This window comes from Triturus cristatus, chromosome 3_1, assembly GCF_964204655.1.
Source record: "Triturus cristatus chromosome 3_1, aTriCri1.1, whole genome shotgun sequence".
Classification (NCBI taxonomy): Eukaryota; Metazoa; Chordata; class Amphibia; order Caudata; family Salamandridae; genus Triturus; species Triturus cristatus.
The window spans coordinates 666,840,599-666,860,189 of NC_140583.1; the positions used below are offsets into that span (position 1 = coordinate 666,840,599).

Sequence of the window (19,591 nt, forward strand, 5' to 3'; positions counted from 1 at the left end):
CCTCCCTCTGTCTCCCTCTCCCCCTCCCTCTGTCTCCCTCTCCCCCTCCCTCTGTCTCCCTCTCCTCCTCTGTCTCCCTCTCCTCCTCTGTCTCCCTCTCTTCCTCTGTCTCCCTCTCTTCCCTGTCCCCTCTCCCCTCTCTTCCCTCTGTCTCCCTCTCTTCCTCTGTCTCCCTCTCTTCCTCTGTCTCCCTCTCTTCCTCTGTCTCCCTCTCCCCCCCTCTGTCTCCCTCTCCCCCTCTGTCTCCCTCTCCCCCTCTGTCTCCCTCTCCCCCTCCCCCTCTCCCCCTCCCCCTCTGTCTCCCTCTCCCCCTCCCCCTCCCCCTCTGTCTCCCTCTCCCCCTCTGTCTCCCTCTCCCTCTCCCCCTCTGTCTCCCTCTCCGTCTCCCTCTCCCCCTCTGTCTCTGTCTCCCTCTCCCCTCTGTCTCCCTCTCCCCCTCTCCCCCTCTGTCTCCCTCTCCCCCTCTGTCTCCCTCTCCCCCTCTGTCTCCCTCTCCCCCTCTGTCTCCCTCTCCCCCTCTGTCTCCCTCTCCTCCCTTTGTCTCCCTCCCCCCTCCCTCTCCCCCTCCGTCTCCCTCCCCCCCTCCCTCTCCCCCTCTCCCCCTCCCCCCCTCCCTCCCCCCCTCCCTCTCCCCCTCCCTCTCCCCCTCCCTCCCCCCTCCCTCTCCCCCTCCGTCTCCCTCCCCCCCTCCCTCTCCCCCCCTCCCTCTCCCTCTCCCCCTCCCCCTCCCCCTCCCCCCCTCCGTCCCCCTCTCCCCCTCTGTCTCTGTCTCCCTCTCCCCCTCTGTCTCCCTCTCCCCCTCTGTCTCCCTCTCCCCCTCTGTCTCCCTCTCCCCCTCTGTCTCCCTCTCCCCCTCTGTCTCCCTCTCCCCCTCTGTCTCCCTCTCCCCCTCTGTCTCCCTCTCCCCCTCTGTCTCCCTCTCCTCCCTTTGTCTCCCTCCCCCCCTCCCTCTCCCCCTCCGTCTCCCCCCTCCCTCTCCCCCTCCCCCCCCTCCGTCTCCCTCTCCCCCTCTCCGTCTCCCTCTCCCCCCCTCCACCTCCCTCTCCGCCTCCCCTCCGTCTCCCTCTCCCCCTCCGTCTCCCCTTCTTCCCCCCCTTCTCCCCCTCCCCCTCCCCTTCTCCCCCTCCGTCTCCCTCCCCCCCTCCCTCTCCCCCTCCCTCTCCCCCTCCCCCCCCTCCGTCTCCCTCTCCCCCTCTCCCTCTCCCCCCTCCACCTCCCTCTCCGTCTCCCCCTCCGTCTCCCTCTCCCCCTCCGTCTCCCCTTCTCCCCCCCCTTCTCCCCCTCCCCTTCTCCCCCTCCGTCTCCCTCTCCCCTTCTCCCCCTCCGTCTCCCTCTCCGTCTCCCTCTCCCCCTCCTTCTCCCCCTCCCCTCCGTCTCCCTCTCCCCCTCCCCTTCCGTCTCCCTCTCCCCTTCCGTCTCCCTCTCCCCTTCCGTCTCCCTCCCCTTCCGTCTCCCTCTCCCTCTCCCCCTCCTTCTCCCTCTCCCCGTCTCCCTCTCCCCGTCTCCCTCTCCCCCTCCGTCTCCCCCTCCCCTCCGTCTCCCCCTCCGTCTCCGTCTCCCCCTCCGTCTCCCTCTCCGTCGCCCTCTCCCCCTCCGTCGCCCTCTCCCCCTCTGTCGCCCTCTCCCCCTCCCCCTCCGTCGCCCTCTCCCCCTCCCCCTCCGTCTCCCTCTCCCCCTCCCTCTCCCTCTCCCTCTCCCCCTCCCCCCTGTCTCCCTCTCCCCCTCCCCCCTCCGTCTCCCCCTCCGTCTCCCCCTCCCCTTCCGTCTCCCCCTCCGTCTCCCTCTCCGTCTCCCTCTCCGTCTCCCCCTCCGTCTCCCTCTCCGTCTCCCCCTCCGTCTCCCTCTCCGTCTCCCCCTCCGTCTCCCCCTCCGTCTCCCTCTCCGTCTCCCTCTCCGTCTCCCTCTCTCCCCCTCCCCCGTCTCCGTCTCCCCCTCCGTCTCCCTCCCCCCCTCCCTCTCCCCCTCCCCCTCAGTCTCCGTCTCCCCCTCCGTCTCCCCCTAACCCTCTGTCTCCCTCTCTCCTTCCCTCTCCGTCTCCCTCTCCCCCTCCGTCTGCCTCTCTCCCTCTCCCCTTCCCTCTCCGTCTCCCTCTCCCCTTCCCTCTCCGTCTCCCCCTCTCTCCCTCTCCCCCTCCCTCTCCCTCTCCCTCCGTCTCCCACTCCCTCTCCCCCTCTCCCCGTCTCCCCCTCCCGTCTCCCTCTCCGTCTCCCTCACCCCCTCCCTCTCTCCCTCCGTCTCCCTCTCTCCCTCTCTCCCTCTCCCTCCGTCTCCCTCTCTCCCTCTCTCCCTCTCCCTCCGTCTCCCTCTCTCCCTCCGTCTCCCTCTCTCCCTCCGTCTCCCCGTCTCCCTCTCCCCTCCCTCTGTCTCCCTCTCCCCCTCCCTCTGTCTCCCTCTCCCCCTCCCTCTGTCTCCCTCTCCCCCTCCCTCTCCCCCGGTCTCCCCCTTCCCCCTCTCTCCCCGTCTCCCTCTCCCCCCGTCTCCCTCTCCCCCCGTCTCCCTCTCCCCCGTCTCCCTCTCCCCCCGTCTCCCTCTCCCCCCGTCTCCCTCTCCCCCCGTCTCCCTCTCCCCCCGTCTCCCTCTCCCCCCGTCTCCCTCTCCCCCCGTCTCCCTCTCTCCCCGTCTCCCTCTCTCCCCGTCTCCCTCTCTCCCCGTCTCCCTCTCTCCCCGTCTCCCTCTCCCCCCGTCTCCCTCTCCCCCCGTCTCCCCTCTCCCCCCGTCTCCCTCTCCCCCCGTCTCCCTCTCCCCCCGTCTCCCTCTCCCCCCCGTCTCCCTCTCCCCCCGTCTCCCTCTCCCCCCGTCTCCCTCTCCCCGTCTCCCTCTCCCCCTGTCTCCCTCTCCCCCCGTCTCCCTCTCCCCCTGTCTCCCTCTCCCCCTGTCTCCCTCTCCCCCTGTCTCCCTCTCCCCCTGTCTCCCTCTCCCCTGTCTCCCTCTCCCCCTGTCTCCCTCTCCCCCTGTCTCCCTCTCCCCCTGTCTCCCTCTCCCCCTGTCTCCCTCTCCCCTCTCCCTCTCCCCCTCCCTCTGTCTCCCTCTCCCCTTCCCTCTGTCTCCCTCTCCCTTCCCTCTGTCTCCCTCTCCCCTTCCTCTGTCCTCCCCCTTCCCTCTTCTCCCTCTCCCCTTCCCTCTGTCTCCCTCTCCCCTTCCCTCTGTCTCCCTCTCCCCTTCCCTCTGTCTCCCTCTCCCCCTCCCTCGGTCTCCCCCTCCCCCCCTCCCTCGGTCTCCCTCTCCCCCTCCCCCCCTCCCTCTGTCTCCCTCTCTCTCCCTCTCCCCCTGTCTCCCTCTCCCCCTCTGTCTCCCTCTCCCCCTGTCTCCCTCTCCCCCTGTCTCCCTCTCCCCCTCTGTCTCCCTCTCCCCCTCTGTCTCCCTCTCCCCCTCTGTCTCCCTCTCCTCCCTTTGTCTCCCTCGCCCCCTCGGTCTCCCTCTCCCCCTCTGTCTCCCTCTCCTCCCTCTGTCTCCCTCTCCCCCCGTCCCCGTGTTTGTTTTGCAAGAGTGCCGCTTTCACTGTTTTCTCACTCTATTCCACAACTGGCATCTGAGATCGTCCCTGCAGAGCTCAGGTAATGTTTGTCCTGAAGTGTGTGAGTGAGTGCTCTGGATGTATATATCGGTGGAACGTCTGTAATTTTGGAATGTTGACGTCTTGCAGATATGGGGGGGCTCTTACCCTGGAATCACACAATCCTGATGCAGTTTAAGGGTGAGGTGTGCTTGTTTGGCTGGTCGGTTTTGGGCGCTTCACCTGAAATAACTGGGGGTGCTGCAGCACAGGTTTGAGGTGTAATGGTGGAACAACTTGCTGGATCCTCAAACTAGAAATTAATGATTGTTGAATGTCAGCACTGTGTTTCATTACAGAAGCAGGTCAGTGTAGCACTCTTGTTCGAGCTTGATGTAGGTCAGGCTATCTCCAAGTGATAGTGTTCTGATCAGCCTGCTTCCCTGATTGCCTCCTCCTGTTCTTCACGGTCACTCGTGTGCTACCCCCAGTGCAGGCCCGTGGTCTGCCATGCACTAATGTGCTGCCCCAGTGCAGGCCCAGGGTCTGCCATGCACTAATGTACTGTCCCAGTGCAGGTGTGAGGTCGCCTGGGAACATCGCGTTCACTGCGTCTGGTGTACCCAGTTAAAGCTGCACTGCTGGGCAGACAGAGGCTGTGTACCTCAAATATAATATGGTCCCTGACTTCACGAAATACTGTGACAAGAGTTTCTTGCTCTAAAGCTGCCATAGTGGATTCGCATAGCCATCCTGTAATCCGGTTTGCTGCAGCAGTGCCCTGTATCTGCTGAAAGGAAACCATGCTATTTAAACCTTCCTCTATTCATTAAAGGAGCCACCCTCCCTCCCACCCTACGGTTTCCTACTGAGGCAGCCTTTGTAAATGTGACGAAGGTCAGTCCCCCTGCCTCGATACATCGTTTTAAAGAGGGCTCATTTAGGTGCAATGGGTGCTGGAGACACCGATAGCAAGACCCCTAAAGTTGATAGTGTTGCACGCTGGGCCAGAAACACCTTAGGGGAAGGAATTACTGAAACCCTGATATACCAAATTCTCAGAGTGACTAGACCGGACTTCTCCAATGAGTAGCTCGTGAGGTCTCCTATGTGCAGCCCGCTATACTAAATTAGCTTTTGCTTGGATAAATTAAAATATGTATACCAAAATTTTAAATGCAATAGGTCTCCCATTTGCGAGAGTTTGAGCTATTTTTATTGTAAATGACATTGCCTTTTATTTATGTTTTGGTTTTTGAAACATAAATAAAAGCCATTGTCATTTACGATGCCAATAGGTCAAACTCGCGTAAATGCGAGACCTATTGCATTGCAAATGCTTGTTCCAAATCTTGTCTCCATCTATGGAGGCTTGGGCTATGCGGTGCTTTCCATTTACTGGTTATCTCGCTCTTTGCCAGTATGAATGCAAGATCTAGAAATGTATCCGTAACTTTAGTCTTAGTTGTATGAGGGAACATGTTTAAATAACACATGAGCCTGGAATATCCTGCTGAAGGCCAGGAGGTCACAGTGCGTACCAGGGGCACTATTACGTATAGGGCTCACCTTCCCTGTTTGCACCAGGGAGCACCTTCAAACAGGTGCGTCATGCGCAAACAGGGAAAGTGAACCCTACTAGGTTGGAATCACCACCCACAGGCAGCCACAAACTTGCGCTGCCACAAGTGAAATACAGAGGGGCTTCTTCCAAGCTGCTCCACCAGCACTTTAAAAACAGGGAGAGAGATACCATTGCAGACAGGTGCAGTGAGCGATTGCACCCGCCTGCATGGGGATGGGACCATAGGACCTCCTTTACCCTCTCCAGAGGGCTGCCATCAGGAAGAGCACTGACAGTGCACCATCTTTTTGTAGCACACGGTCAGTGCGCCTCCTTATAGTGTCTTAACCTCTGTGCCTGCATCCCTAATTTGGAATGGGCACAGAGTTAAAGGGATTCCCTCATTTGCATGAGGTTGGGCCCCACGCAAACAATAGAAGGAACATCCTATTGAGATAGTACTGGTGCAAACATGTGTGCCAGTGCTATCTGTATTACTGAACGGACAGCACAAGCATCTGTAATACCAAAGTGCCCGGGTGGCGCACAAAGCGAGTGCAAAATCTTGTTGTGCTCCAGGGCACTTCTGTAATATGATAAGGGTCAAATTACAAACACCCTTTTAACTCAATCTATTTATTCATTAAATTAATTGTGTTTGCTCAAAAAAAAAATGAAGGGTGCTTTTTATAATAGCTCTTCCTAAATAAAGGGAATAAAGATTCTCTCAGAAAATAAAATACACCCACGAATATGTCAGTAAAGAAAATACAGCTACGAATATGTCTACAGGATCATTGTTACCCAGGATCATTGTAATGAGCCCAACCACTCAGTACAGCTAGCAGATGGTGTAACTGATTGAATCTAAACCTAGCCGGTAAAAACCTGCCTTGCAGATTGCATACCAAACTCTGGTAGGGCTCCATGCCCTGTACAGTCTTCAGAAGCAAGTGTCCCCATCTCTGAAGGTTGCTGTGACTCAAGCTGCTCCCTTGAACTCAAGCCTGGTTCAAGAAACAAGCTCTCGGTATTTTTTCAGTTCTCTGGGGGACAAGGAATACGAGTTGTTAAAAAAGATGTCCACTTTCCCCATGGTGGCGAAAGCGGTTTTTCATATGCTAGCCAGGGGATTCTATGCAGGAAGTTAAGGGACAAACAGTCTGAAAGGATCAGACTATTAAGTTTTAAAGCCTCACCAGTCCAAATCTAAATACAGCACAACATGGGGCTGAGGGCAACTTAATCAGATAAATGTGAGATTCTAAGCATCTCCGCCACTGAAAAGGCCGGAGTGAATTGCAGAGCTTGCACTAACTGACAAAGAAATTGGTTTTCAACTACTTTGATTTTTCATTATTCATGAACCCCCAAACCTTACTTCCATAGCGCATCTGAGAAACACACATGGCCTGATATACCATAAATAACACTTTTGGGGACCAAGAACCCAATCTAAGTGCAAATCTATTTACTGCTCCAATGGTTTTGATAAGTTACGATTACTTACCTTCAATTGGGGATTTCTAGTTGTTTTTCGCATCAATAAAACACCTAAGAAGGGAAAGGCAGACAGTTTTCCTAGTAAGCATCTGGACAAATAACTTGCCAAATCTAACTGCCCCACAGAAATCCTCTAAAGAAATTCGAAATGTGGCACAAACCTATGACAATTAGCAGCAATCACCCTCGTAAAAGGCTCCACCCACACACCAGTCTTGCTCACATAATTGCCACACAGACCTTTATTCACAACAAAGTCCAAAATGACACTATCCCAAATCAAGACACGCTATAACAAAAAACACAAATACCCCATTCACCACAAAGTCTCACACCTAGTCATACCACATAGCAGCTCTAGGGCAGCAAGTCCTAGACCTAGCAACCCCAGAACTTTTTCACTGTTAAAAACAGCAGTTCAGCACCGGATTACAGTCATCATTAACATCACAAGCTACGAATCATCTGCAAACTACTGTAATTCGGTTTGCCCTCCTAGCCATCTTCAACAAGATTAGCTATGGCGACTCAAAAGTCATCCAGTCAGGTCTTAAAAGAATGCCTTGGGTTCCACACTTTTCTACTGATCAAAAATAGCTAAACAAAAAGCACAATTTCATTACTACAAGTTTCCGAACCATCGCTTTACTATTAAAGAGTAACCCTAAGGCGTCCTGCAGAGGTCCTCAAATCCTTAAATACCAAAACATGTAATGAGGACCCCCAACTGCCTGCCCATCTCGCTCTACCTTTACACCATGCACATTTTGCTATGGAGCAAAGTCTTCTCAATAGCTGAAAGACCAGCTGAAAGACCAAAGTCCTGCCCCTTGTCAAATCAACCACACTAGCAACTTCAAAGAGTAGATAAAGCATAAAGTTCATGCTGAGGTTGGTTAATCACCTAGCCTGGACATGTATAATATGCCCAAGCAATATAGTGATCTAGAATGTAAGTTTTTTAATCTAAGAACTTGCAATGGTAGAACGTCCGCTACCCTTCATCCCCTCAACAGTACAAGCATGGTAATTTGGGAGGAGGATGGGAACACGTAGAACAAATTTACCTTTTGGGGGCACTCACCAAAAATGTCCGACAGCCATCACACAAAAAGCACCTTGACCGCCAACTGCCATGTATGTGGCAACTATGCATCAGCTGAAAGCCCAGGTTCGAGCATGTATGGTTTTGCATACCAAGCATGCGATATTGCTTGGACCCAAACTCAAATGAAAATACCTTGGAAGGCAGAACCTGACCAAGGTCCAATTAGCAAGCAGAACTTAGCTGCCTGGTTTCTGGCTTCCTCAGAAACCAGATATGCCGTGCCACACATAGTGGGGGACTTAAGTAGGTGGTTAAATTGCCTGCCAAGGCCTGCAATCTGCACTGTCTCGCGCACAAGGGCCAGATTAGTGCGGTGACTATTAAACTGAAACAAGTACATCGATGCACCCTGTATGGGCCACCTATCACAATTTGAGCAGGAAACACAAGTGGAAAGGTAGGTTAACTTGATGGGCTCAACAGACTGTCACTTCTGCTGTCTGGAAGAGAGAAGTTTTGTGTGGGACTAATTTAACCGGTTTTATGGGGGATACAATGACCTTTCTAAGTGGTACTCTGCGCGTTCTGGCGCAGACAGGTAACGGTAATATTCATTTGTTTTACACAGTGGTGTGATGGGCTTCATAGCAGTGATCTGTGCTGTTCAGCACATGCAGATCTGGTCGGTGCCAGAACTTAAAAAAGAAAGGGGAAAGGTTATCACCAATTCCATTCGTTGGTGAAATAGGTGGCCCAGATTCATGACAGACTTGAAGGGTGATCATACGCCGCAGTGAACATCAAAAGTACCCCAGAAAAAGAAATTGAGCGTGGTACGTTTCTTCGTCAGGTCACTGGACAGCAGGGCCTTTAACTTAATGAAACAGCAACCTTTAATCTTTAGGGGCACAGTTGGAATCCTAAGAAGCTGTGGCGTGGATTGGTGTTGCGCAATCTTGAAGAAGAGTAAAATGAATTTAAATAATTTTAAGTACTGGGCTGCAGTAACTACCCAGATGCTTTACCCTCACAAACATAGGGTTTGGGTGCCAGTTGATTAATGGCACTGATCTCCTGGATCGACTGCAAGTTTCCTCAAACTTAGTTTATACTGAATTTGTGATAATTTAACTTGGACTCCAAATTTGGTGGACTCTTATTCTTTCATTAAAACTGAATTTCTTCGTTTGCCATAAAATGTTAATTAAGAGTGTAAGCAATTTTAAGCAACATCTTTAGAGAAGTGAGCTTACATAGCATAAACCATGCGGACAGAAAAAGACACACAGGTCTCATTTCCACATGACATCTTGGCTTAAATGAAGTAGCCCGTTCAGCATGATTCAGTTGAAATTAGAGTTGAAAAGAAATGTTCCAATTAGAAAAGCTGCAAACTTGAAGGGGTAACACATCCAGTTATTTTGCCCTCCTGCGTACTAATGAGGATTTGTGAGGCCACTTGTCTTTAGTAATGGGAAACCCCTTCCTTAACAAGTAAAAATATTCACATGCCAACTGATCGAGATTGCCTGTTCCCAGATATAAGAACCTCCATTAGATTTAGGAAAAGGATGGACCTACATGGTCCGATTGGATTTCAACCGTACCTAGAAAAATTATAGCCTTTAATTAAAATACGCTACGACGCCCTGAGGAAGCCCCAGGCTTATGGGCCGATATGGGGCGAGACACGTGTTGGATGCATTTTAAAAAAATCCTTGTTTTTCTTGAATGGCTCTGAAAAGTTAAAGAGGTATATCTCACATCGTGCGCAAAAAAAGACTGGATTTATCATCAGGATTTTTCCTAATTATTATTCATATTTTTGCTTGTCCTAGTACATCTCTCTGCAATTAGAATGCTGTAAACAGGTACAGATGTAAATACAACCCATGTGGCCTACTTTGGTAAGTGCTATTCAGCGGCACACATTGCTTACATGTTCAAAGACGCTGAAGTACTGGTAGCAATAGCCTCCTGCTTTGAGGAAAAAATGCAAGGAACTAGTACGGATCAAAACTGCTGCTTCCCCCGACAGTAACATAGAAAAACAATCCTCATCTAGGTCTGTAAATAGTACATCCAACTCTGCGATGCTGTAAGCTACTTGTGGTGGTTTTCAGAAGTAGTTACACCTCAGCATCCACATTGGGATTGGTTGGGGAAAAACATGATTGAAGCGACAAAGCAAATAGTGAAGCGGTCAACCTACCTTTGGATATCATAGTTGGCATTGAAGAGGCTGCCTTGCCAGAGGCTCGTAATCTCTTCAGTCTCCTTTTCTGTCGGATTGCCAGAAACTGTGGCGAAAACCATCAATGTCTTTCCTTTTTTTGTAAGTTTGAGGACACTTTCTGGATTTTTGGGGTCTATTTTCGAAAAGTCTACAGGTGCTGAGGGGCGTTTGTGCTCAGGCAGGTCCCCTTCTTCAATGTCATCGTCCTTCTGTAATGACAAAAGTAAAGACATTACCTATCACCACTGAGCTTCAAAGACAACTCAAACGTCTGCTATATCCACCGGGGATCTGATCATTTGACTGTGTTGTAGCTTCTGATTGGCAAATGAAATTGGCACCACAGCCTCCTACCCTGCCATCTTAATGTCGAGCAACGTGCGCCTCCAACACTAGCCTCTTTCCTTGATTCTCCTGCGTTTAATTATGCCCCAGGATCAAATGGAAGAAGTCTGTAAACGTTAATTTTGGCATACTCGCCTTGTAGTCAACTGAGGCACAAAGGCCAAACATTTACAACCGATCACTGAGCGCTTTACGAGGGCCCACCTCTGCAAACTATTGTACACTTCAAATGGGAATGAAAGAAACAATAACGCATTCTGAAAGAACTGAGAGGAAAACACATCCTTCAAAAACCATGAATCTTGAAAACAAGAGCATCTTATTTTGAAAAGAGAGCAGAGTGTGAGGTAAAAAAACCAGATTTAAAAAAAAAAAAATGCTAAATGAGGCTGGATCTGCTAATCATGAACGCCAATTCAGGCGTGTTCTCTCATTCAGTGTTAAGCTCTCCAACACTTCCACACCTTGTTCAGGGAGAATTTATTTCAAGACAAATATGAAGTTTTATCATTCATTTATTGATGCCAATGCAACATCCACATTGTCAGCAGAGATCACAAAATTGAGACCAAGGCATGCTGGATAGATCTCCTCTTCAGATTGGGGCCCCTAAAAGAGCATCTCAGGATAAATATAAACACTTATGTGCACTTCCGCAATCCACAAACGACCTCTAGGAACAAGCATACTTAGCCATCCATGATGGGGGCTAACACTCCCAGCCAGACCTGGCCCTAGCACTTGTCGCACACAGCGCTACATTTTTGGGGGCGCCCCTCCCCATATCCTCCTTTTCCATGAATTCCCTCAGCAACAATGCACCTCATCTCTCTATAGCACCTTTCTGAAAAACATTTTATTATTTTATAGCGCGACTCATTGTACACTCACATTTCTGTGATCTGCATGGTACACATGCTTTGTAAAAGGCACATTAATCCTCTGCACTGTGTAGGTGGCAGGAGTGCAAGTGCACGGTGAGTGATGCGACAGTGTGAGAGTAGGGTAAGAGGAGTGACTGCAGGGTGAGTGAGGTGACCATATGGCGCGGATGTAAGTGCAGAGTGGGATGAATAAATGCATGGTTAGTGATGGGCTTGTTTGAGTGACATTGTAGATTAAGCAGTGAGGGGGACAGGTGGGTGAAGTGTCACATGAGTGCGGGTGAGTTGTGTGTGTGAGACTACAGGGTGAAGTACAGAGTGAACAGCGCAAGTGCACTGCGAGTACAGAGTGATCGCTGTGAGTGCAGGGTGAGTGGGTGAATGGTGTGAGTGCATGGTGATCAGTGCAAGTGCATTGTGATCGGTTTGATTGTGTTCCATGCTTGCAACCCCCTGCCTATGGTACAGGTAAGACACCCCCCTCTAGCTTGGTGCACAATACCATTTGTGAGGACATTATAAGTGCAGTAAAGCCATAAAGAATGTATGGTCTTGGAATTTGTCATTAGGAACTCCACAGCACCATAATGGCATTACTGAATTCTGGGAAGTTTGATAGAAAACGTCTCAGCATAATAAACCCACACTGATGCCAGTGTGGGATTTATTATACAACGCACTCAGATGGCATCTTAGAGATGCCCCCTGAAAAGCAAACTGCCTCTGGTGGGTTCCCTGGCTGGTACACACCAGCCTACCACCACAAGACATGTTTCTTGACCCCTGGGGTGGGAGCCTTGGCTCCCCGAACCCAGAAACAAAGCCTTTCCTGGGTGCAGGTGGTCACACCTCCCCCAGGACAGGAAGAGCCATCTGTGGCAGGGGAGCTTCAAAGGCCTTGCTGCTTTTGCAAAGCGACCCCCAGCCTCTCCTGCTATCAGGAGCGGGCCCCCTTCCTGTCTCTGCTCCTTTTTGGCAGGAAGACAAGCTGGAAAAATTAACACAGGCCAGAAGGTGTCCCCACCTCTGCCAATCCCACCCCTCAGGTGGGGGAGGCGAGGTGAAGCCCACCCTTCAGTGCCTGCCATCGTGCAGAAGGCAGGCACTCTCTAATCAGGATTAGGGATTGGGCCCACTCCCCACGTGGGGTGAACACACCAAGGGTCTAGTCACCCTAAGCTCAGTAGCCCATTGGCTACTGACCTTGAGACCCCTAAAACATCCCCTAAATTCAGTATTTATAGAGCAGCCCTGACCAAGAAGACAGATTTCTGCAACCTAAGAAGAAGGAAGAAAGAAGACGCCCAGCAGAGGAGACTGCAGAGAAGAACTGACTTGGCCCCAGCCCTACCGGTCCGTCTGCAGTTTCCATAGATCCTGCGCCAAAAGTCACCTTGTCCTGCAGCCAGTGACCTCCAGAAGCCGTGAGACGACTGACTGCCTTCAACAAAGACCAGATCTCCTGTGAACAGCAGCTCTGTTCAAAAGAAACTCCTGTGACAGATTCTGAGGCTGCTGAGGTCAAAGAAACCCGATGCCTGGAACCTCCACTGCACCAGACACCTATGGCCGTAATCTGGGTGGCACGCTGGTCCCAGCGAGGTCCCCCAGTGCTCCGGAGTCAGTTCTCTGTGGGTTGACCCCTCCAGGACTCCCCGACATCGCCTGCAGCCTCTGCAAGGAGACCTCCCCAACCGCGAGTGGTAAGGTGAAATCCGACCTCAGAAGCCACCCCTGCGCCCTGGAGAAGAGAACCCGAGGTGCACCTACGTCCCCGAGCACTTTAACTTACATGCCCAGCTGTTGGTTTCTCCCAGAAGTCTTCCTGGACCGAGCCTGCAGCCAAAAACTGCAATCTCCATTGGAAACAGGGCACCCAAAACAGCACCCTGCACACGGCCTCCACTGTGGGTGCACCTTGCGTGCTAAGTCGGACCCCCCTCTGCACTGAGCCCAACACCAGGAGCTTTGCTCCCACAACCTTGTGGTTTGCTTTTGAGCAGCCACCAACCGGAGGCCCCTTATCCCCTATTGGATAACACTGGGCCTCAGCACTCGGCACCCAGCCGCCCTAGTGCCGCTGAGTGTGTGTTCTGAGAGTGCATCCTCGACCCTCGGGGAACCCTGGTTCTAACCCCAGAACAACAACTACCACAAACCAGTACTTACCTGCAAACTGATAACTTCATCTTCTCCTATAGGATTGCACTGACTGCTTTTCCTTGAAAATTCTTCTGTGTGGAGTTGGTTTGTATGAAACATTGAAAAACTGCATATGTGTAAAAACTGAATTACTTACCTTTTGTCTAGGAAATGTCTCGGTGTGATATCTGGGCATATCACACTGATTAGCAAAAGTTACTTAATACATTACGTAATCTAAAACCTAACGTGCACAGTAATCTGTACAGTAACTGAAAAGTAATTTCGAACTGTTGACTTACCTGTGAATCAACTGCATTTGAACTTGCTTTTAAGTGTAAATCACTGCATAAGCTTTTGCAAAGTATTTTTTCCACTTACCTGTACCAGGTCTGGCATGGTTTTAGAAATAAAATAACTAAATAATATTTTCAATCAAACCAACTGCTGCAGAGTTGAGATTTTTTTTCCCAGTGTGAGGGTGAAAATGGAGAGCCCGATGGGGACCAGTCTCGGCACCTGCTTTTACGAATTGATGGTGCTGAGCACCAGTAGGACCCGGCCAAATTAAATCACTCCTGTTATGGCATTAATCAGGGATCGAGGGTGAGGAAATAAATATGTACTGATCATGCAACAAACTTCCAGTTTTATGATTAGGGTTGCCAGCTTATTAATTTGATGTCCCAGATGGTACAAAAATATGCAGTCACCTAAAGCCGTTTTGTCAGCAATTATCTGTGCATACTTCGAACAGCAAATATAAATAGAAAGCACTTTTAATTGTGTTCTAGGGCAGCCTGAATGATCCATGACTAATAATTAAAGGGAACAAAGACAGAGAAGTCACATTACAAATGAATACATACATTTTTATTTATATCCCTATTTAGTGTCAAAACAATGCTTTTGCAGGCTCTTTAAACAACACATGGCAAGCCTTCTGTATATTCCTTTTCATGAAATGCATTCTCACACTACGGCAGTAAATGTAAAATATAATGTAAGGAATAGGCAGAAAAAAAAACTAAGCCTTGGTAACCAGTTTATAAAAGGTATGTAAATATGCAAATGGTCTGTAAAAACCTGTGAAAAACTCAGGCGTGCTGGAGAGAAGACTCTAGACATGACAGGGGTTTGGGGGGGGGAGGGGGGGGCATGAAGCCCATTCAGCCCAAAGGGCATTGCGCGCCTTCATACCACATGCATTCAATTGAAAGTGTGCAACACACCTTACACAAAAAAAGAACCAAAGTTACAACCACATTCTATTTTTAAGGCTTTATATTGATTTTCATACTCCGACATTCTGTAGATTTTAAATGCAGTTAATTGTACCAATCTGGGAAATTATCACTCCACTAGCTGCATATGAGAGAATCTGTGCCTCTCTGCCCCCAGAGAACGCCAGACAGGGCGAAAAAATGTTGCAGGGCCCTGCCCTAGGAGAGTTTTGAGTGGCTCCCTCCATATTCATATAAAAATTCAATATTTATTTGTTCGGTCCAGGGCACTTCCTGCCCTTTGAGTTTCTCCTAGAGATTTTCACATCCATTTTCCAGGACTACTCTCCCCCAGGAACCTGGCGACTAAACGGAGACTCCAGCCAACAAGAATCTACTCTTCGATCCCCGAGATATAGATCATCTCCGTTCTACCGAACGGGTGCCCTGCATGAAGGTGGCACATTATATCCAAGACTTAACCGGTCGATTATTTAAAATGATTACAGTAAAAAAAAAAAAAAACACTAAAATTGAAACCCGACCCCCCTTGCCCGCCCATCCGTTCCACCCCCCTCCCCAGACCACCTATGAGCATTAAAAACCCCGTTTCCAACAGTCAATCTTGTATTGCAGGGACCCTTTTGCCTTCAATCCGGGAGCTTAATTATGTTGTGGCAATATTCCAGTCAAAGCACATGGAGTGGGGGGCAAGCTCATCTTTGCCCACGGATATTATGGAAACACCTTGTTAGCGCATTAATCGGTCTCTGAATTTCAAGAGCTTGTGGCAAATCATTGATGCACTTGCGTTTAGAGCCTGTCCGAACTGGTAAATGAATTTTGCCGCTCTTGCGGGGTGGTGGGTTTTTATTTCCGAGAAGCACCAGTCTGATGCCTCCTTGCATGTTTTGATGCCAAGGTCTCTTAGAATGGGACAAAGCAGCCTTTGTCGTTCGTTGATCAATTTGGGGCAGCAACATAATAAATGGAGCAAAGATTCCCGTTGGTAGTTGCATGGGCGGCATGAGACGCTCCGTCTGCTCGTGCCCATGCTGGGTTGAGGTCTGCAGTTCTAGGGGCCGTTAGCCTCATGAAAAGGATTTTCCTGTGGGCCTGGGCCCCTAGTACTTCCCTAAGGTATGGTTGGGCTTTTCCCATGGTGTAAGATTCGTCCAATGCCTTCGTAAAGGTGTTATGTCGGAGTGCGATTAAATCCTTTTCATGCGAAATGGAACGGACCTTCCGTCTCATGATATTCAACCATGCCTTATGTGGGATGTCTGTTAAGGACAGACTATTGGGTTCGATGTTTAGGGTCTGTGTTGCTTTGCCCAGCTTGGTGTGCCAGGGAGAGTCCTCTTCTCTGAAGATTGTTAAAAGGTGATGTTTGAGAGAGTTATGCGGTGCTTTAAGGACTCTAATATAATACTTTATTAGATCCCCCTGGATGGCCAGTTCAGGTCTGACGAGCCCTAATTCCAGCCGTAACCCGGTGTTCCTTGCATACCTGGGTGCTTGCAGCACGATCTTGTGGGCTTTGACCTGCGCTGATGCTATAAGTTTGTCTAAAGCTCCTGGAAATGCCAAGTGACCGTAGTTAATGGCCGGAATTAGTTTTGCCCTAAGGTCCTTCAGTATGGGGTCTGCTGTGGGGCTGGTCAAGCGTTGACTTGGGCATCTCATTGATAGAATTACACCGTTGATTTTAGCAGATAGATGTTTTATATGAGCTGACGAGGTTGCCCTCTCGTGTAGCCAAACCCCAAGATAATTATAGGCTGTGGTGATTCCAATTTGGTGCTCTCCCAAATTCCAGACTGCTTGTTTTTTGTTGGGGTATCTGCCAAATACCATTATTTTTGGGTTACCTTGGTTTTTATTTTTACAGTTTTATATAGCGCGAACCAGACCCGTGAGGGTATCAGAGCGCTTTACAGGATTGAGGGGGGAGTAAGACGTAGGGACGGGAGGGATCACACTGGGAGAGAAAGGGATACAGGGGGAGATTCAATTTCAAGTTCAAGCTACCTATGGGAGAAAAATTAAAGTATGCAGAGTAACAATACAAAACAAAGTTTCCAATCCACGAGGTGCATCCTAGCTGCAGTTGACGCTACAAATGGGATAAAAAGTTTGAGCGGGCAGTTATAGGGCACACGCGGCAAGTCTGAAAGTAAGGGGTTCACTAGATGAGGTATTTTCCCATTAAGAAAGTTTTGGTCTCCCTCTTAAAGTGTGCCAAGGACGGGAGTCTAACGGCGGGTGGGATAGAGTTCCAGATTCTTGGAGCGGCTCCAGAGAAGGCTCGGTTGTAGGTTTTTTTCTTCCGGAATTTTGCTGGCTGCAACAGCAGGTTTTTGGCAGATCGGGAATTTCTGGCTTGTCCGGATATCACGAGTTTATGTGCAAGAAATGTCGGCGAGTTCGCGTATAGAGCTTTGTGAGTTATGCAGGCCAGTTTAAATTGTATTCTGGCCTCCAGGGGCAGCCAGTTCAGAGCCTTGAGGTGGGGAGAGATGTGGTCAAATTTTTTTGAGCCCGTTATGAGTCTGGCAGCGGAGTTGAGGCAGGCTTTCAGTGGGGCCAGAGAGTTCTTGGGTAGCCCTGCGAGAGTGGAGCATCCATATTCAAGCCTGGAGATGACAAGGGCCTGGGTAGCCATGTTAACGGTCAGGTGATTTTCCTTGTTGTATTTCCCCAGCTTTTTTAGTGCTCTTTGGAGGCACACCCTTGTGTGATCCATCACTACGGTGTCATCTGCGTACTGAAGAATTGCCAGTCTCGCCGTACCCAGTCTCGGTGGAACTAGACTTGCCTCGTTCGGGGGGGGGGGGGGGGGGGGGGGAAGAGGAGACAGCCCTGCTTCAGTCCGTTGTTGGTTTCGACTTTTGCTGATAGAGCTGTGGGGCTCATCTTGACTTGTATCCAGGTCCCCTCATGAAGAGATATGATGGCTTACAATAGCTTGGATGGAACCCCCCAGGCTGACCGTTTTCTCCAAAGTTTGCCCCTATCGACTTTATCAAAAGCTGTGATGTAATCAATAAAACAACAAAGCAATGGCAGGTCCCTGTTTTTCACAGCACATTTTGAAAGGTAGGCCAGGGCCATGATGTTGTCCGTTGTTGCGCTGTTTGTCCTGAAGTCTGTCTGCTAGAATTTCGTTATTAGCCCAGTCCTCTAGATCTCTCAAGAGTAGTTTGGCAAAAGCTTTGGCTTCTAAATCCAGCAGGGACACTAGCCTACAATTGGTGGGGTTGGAGTAATCGCCTTTCTTGTGAATAGGAAAGAGGATTGATCCTTTCCATGATTGCGGAATGATTGCTGTGGAATAAGAAAATCATAGGGGTTAAGGACTGTGGCAAAGGATGTTTGGACTGATTTAAAAGCCAGCGCTGGAATACCATTAGGGCCTGGCGCCCCATCGTTCCTCATTTTCCTGATTTCCCTTGGTATTTCAGCTTCTGTGAAGCCATCGCCCTCAAGCATCGTTTGTCCTGCTTCATCTGTGTGCTTGGGGAGAGTGTGTGTGAGTGCCTATTTCCCAGCTGTTCTTAGGAGGGGCTTGCTCAACAGCGGATGTACATCTAGTGTATAACTCCCTTACATACACTTACCACTCGTTGCTTGCAATGTTGTTCTCCCTGATGAGGCGGTTGATGTACCTCCATAATTTGGCGTTTTTCTTTTCCTTTAACAGGGCAAATACTGTGAGCCATTTTTGTTCCATCTCTTTCCTCTTCTGCTCGCCTGCTTTCCTCCTGAAGGCGGCTCTCAATGCAACTATGGAGGCCCCCTCTGCCGATGTTCCCCTTTCCTTTCTTCTTCCGAGTGCCTTCATTAGCGCACCTTTACATTGTCTCAAGCTCTTCGGTATCTGTGGGTTCTTTGAGGGAGGGGCCTCATGGCAAAGAGTTTTTTATACAGTGTTTTTTACCCAGCTTCCGTCACAGGTCTTCTGTCAGTGCTTCCCAGAGACCAATCACCTCTGAATGGGTCTCCCGCAGTCCACAAGCCAGTCATGTTAGTGCCCACTCCTGCATTTTCCCTTCGAGATTGGTTGTCCATTTTATTCTTTTAATGGCTCTGTAACGTTCATCCCTATGGTTTCTCCCATCATTTTCTGGAGGTCTGCTGATTCCATTCCTAAGTAGAATGTTGCGCATAGAGGCCTATGGTCACTTTCCCCTCAATCATCGACCTGAAATTCTTTCAGCATATCTGCAGTTTTCTTGTTGATTAAAATATAGTCAATAGTGGATATGTTCCGAAAAGACGGTTTGGGGTACTACAAGGGAGATTGTAGTTTCATCAGCAAGTGAATTGAGTAGAGTTTAAAATTTTTGAGAAAACACAGCAATGGGCCTGCCTTGTGCCCTTTGTTTTGTTTGTCCAGGGCACTTTCCAAACCTCTCAAATTAAAATCTCCTGCGATGATTACATTGAAGTGCTCATATTTTAGTAGTAGGTCTTCCAGCGTCTTGGTAAAAGATTCCATGCTGGCAGCAGTCAGTTGATATAGCAGTTTATGAGCAACAGATTAAACGGCAGGTGGCCCTCCCTTAACCCAAAGGTTGTCATTGCTTGCAGGTCTGGGGAATTTACTCTTATTTCAGTAGATTTGAGTTTTCGCGCATGGCTTATGAAGATAGAGAGACCCCCAGATGGACGTCCGAAGAGTTTTATTTTGTTGCATTTATCCGATGTTCATGGAAGTCCACTATAGGTGATGATGTCATTGACCAAGTTTCTTGATAGCAAATGATGTCCCCTTTTGCAAGATAGTGCTGTACATCCTTTGTCCCTGCTTTTTTGTTTAGCCCTGCGATTTTCCATGATATGAGGGTTTGTTCTTGGGGAAGTTCAGAGTTTTGGTCTTGGTGTTTATCTTCCCGCACCGACGTTACCCTTCTTTCTCTGTCGAGGACTTGATTTTGGCTAGGGGTGCTGCTGTCAGTTCGTTTCTTGTAGCCTGTTTAGTTTGACCCATTAGCTCTCTTTGCAGGTGGTCTCTTTGAAAAATAGAAACATTTATTGGTGTTTTGGGGCGTTTGTTGATATGTTTCCCTCGTTTACTGTTGTAGGTGGGATCTTTCAGGATTTATGTGGCCCCCGGCCCCTCTTTTTGAGGTATGAGGACTAAGGGATAA

General features: G+C 49.8%; 1 protein-coding gene across 1 annotated transcript in view; it reads right to left on the reverse strand.

Moving 5' to 3' along the window:
* Nucleotides 1–19,591, reverse strand: part of MESD (mesoderm development LRP chaperone) — a 57,121-nt gene that overhangs the window by 26,806 nt on the left and 10,724 nt on the right. The window contains exon 2 of the mRNA XM_085644722.1: nt 9,821–10,053. Coding sequence (XP_085500848.1) covers nt 9,821–10,053 — 233 coding nt within the window. The remainder of the gene's footprint in view (nt 1–9,820; nt 10,054–19,591) is intronic.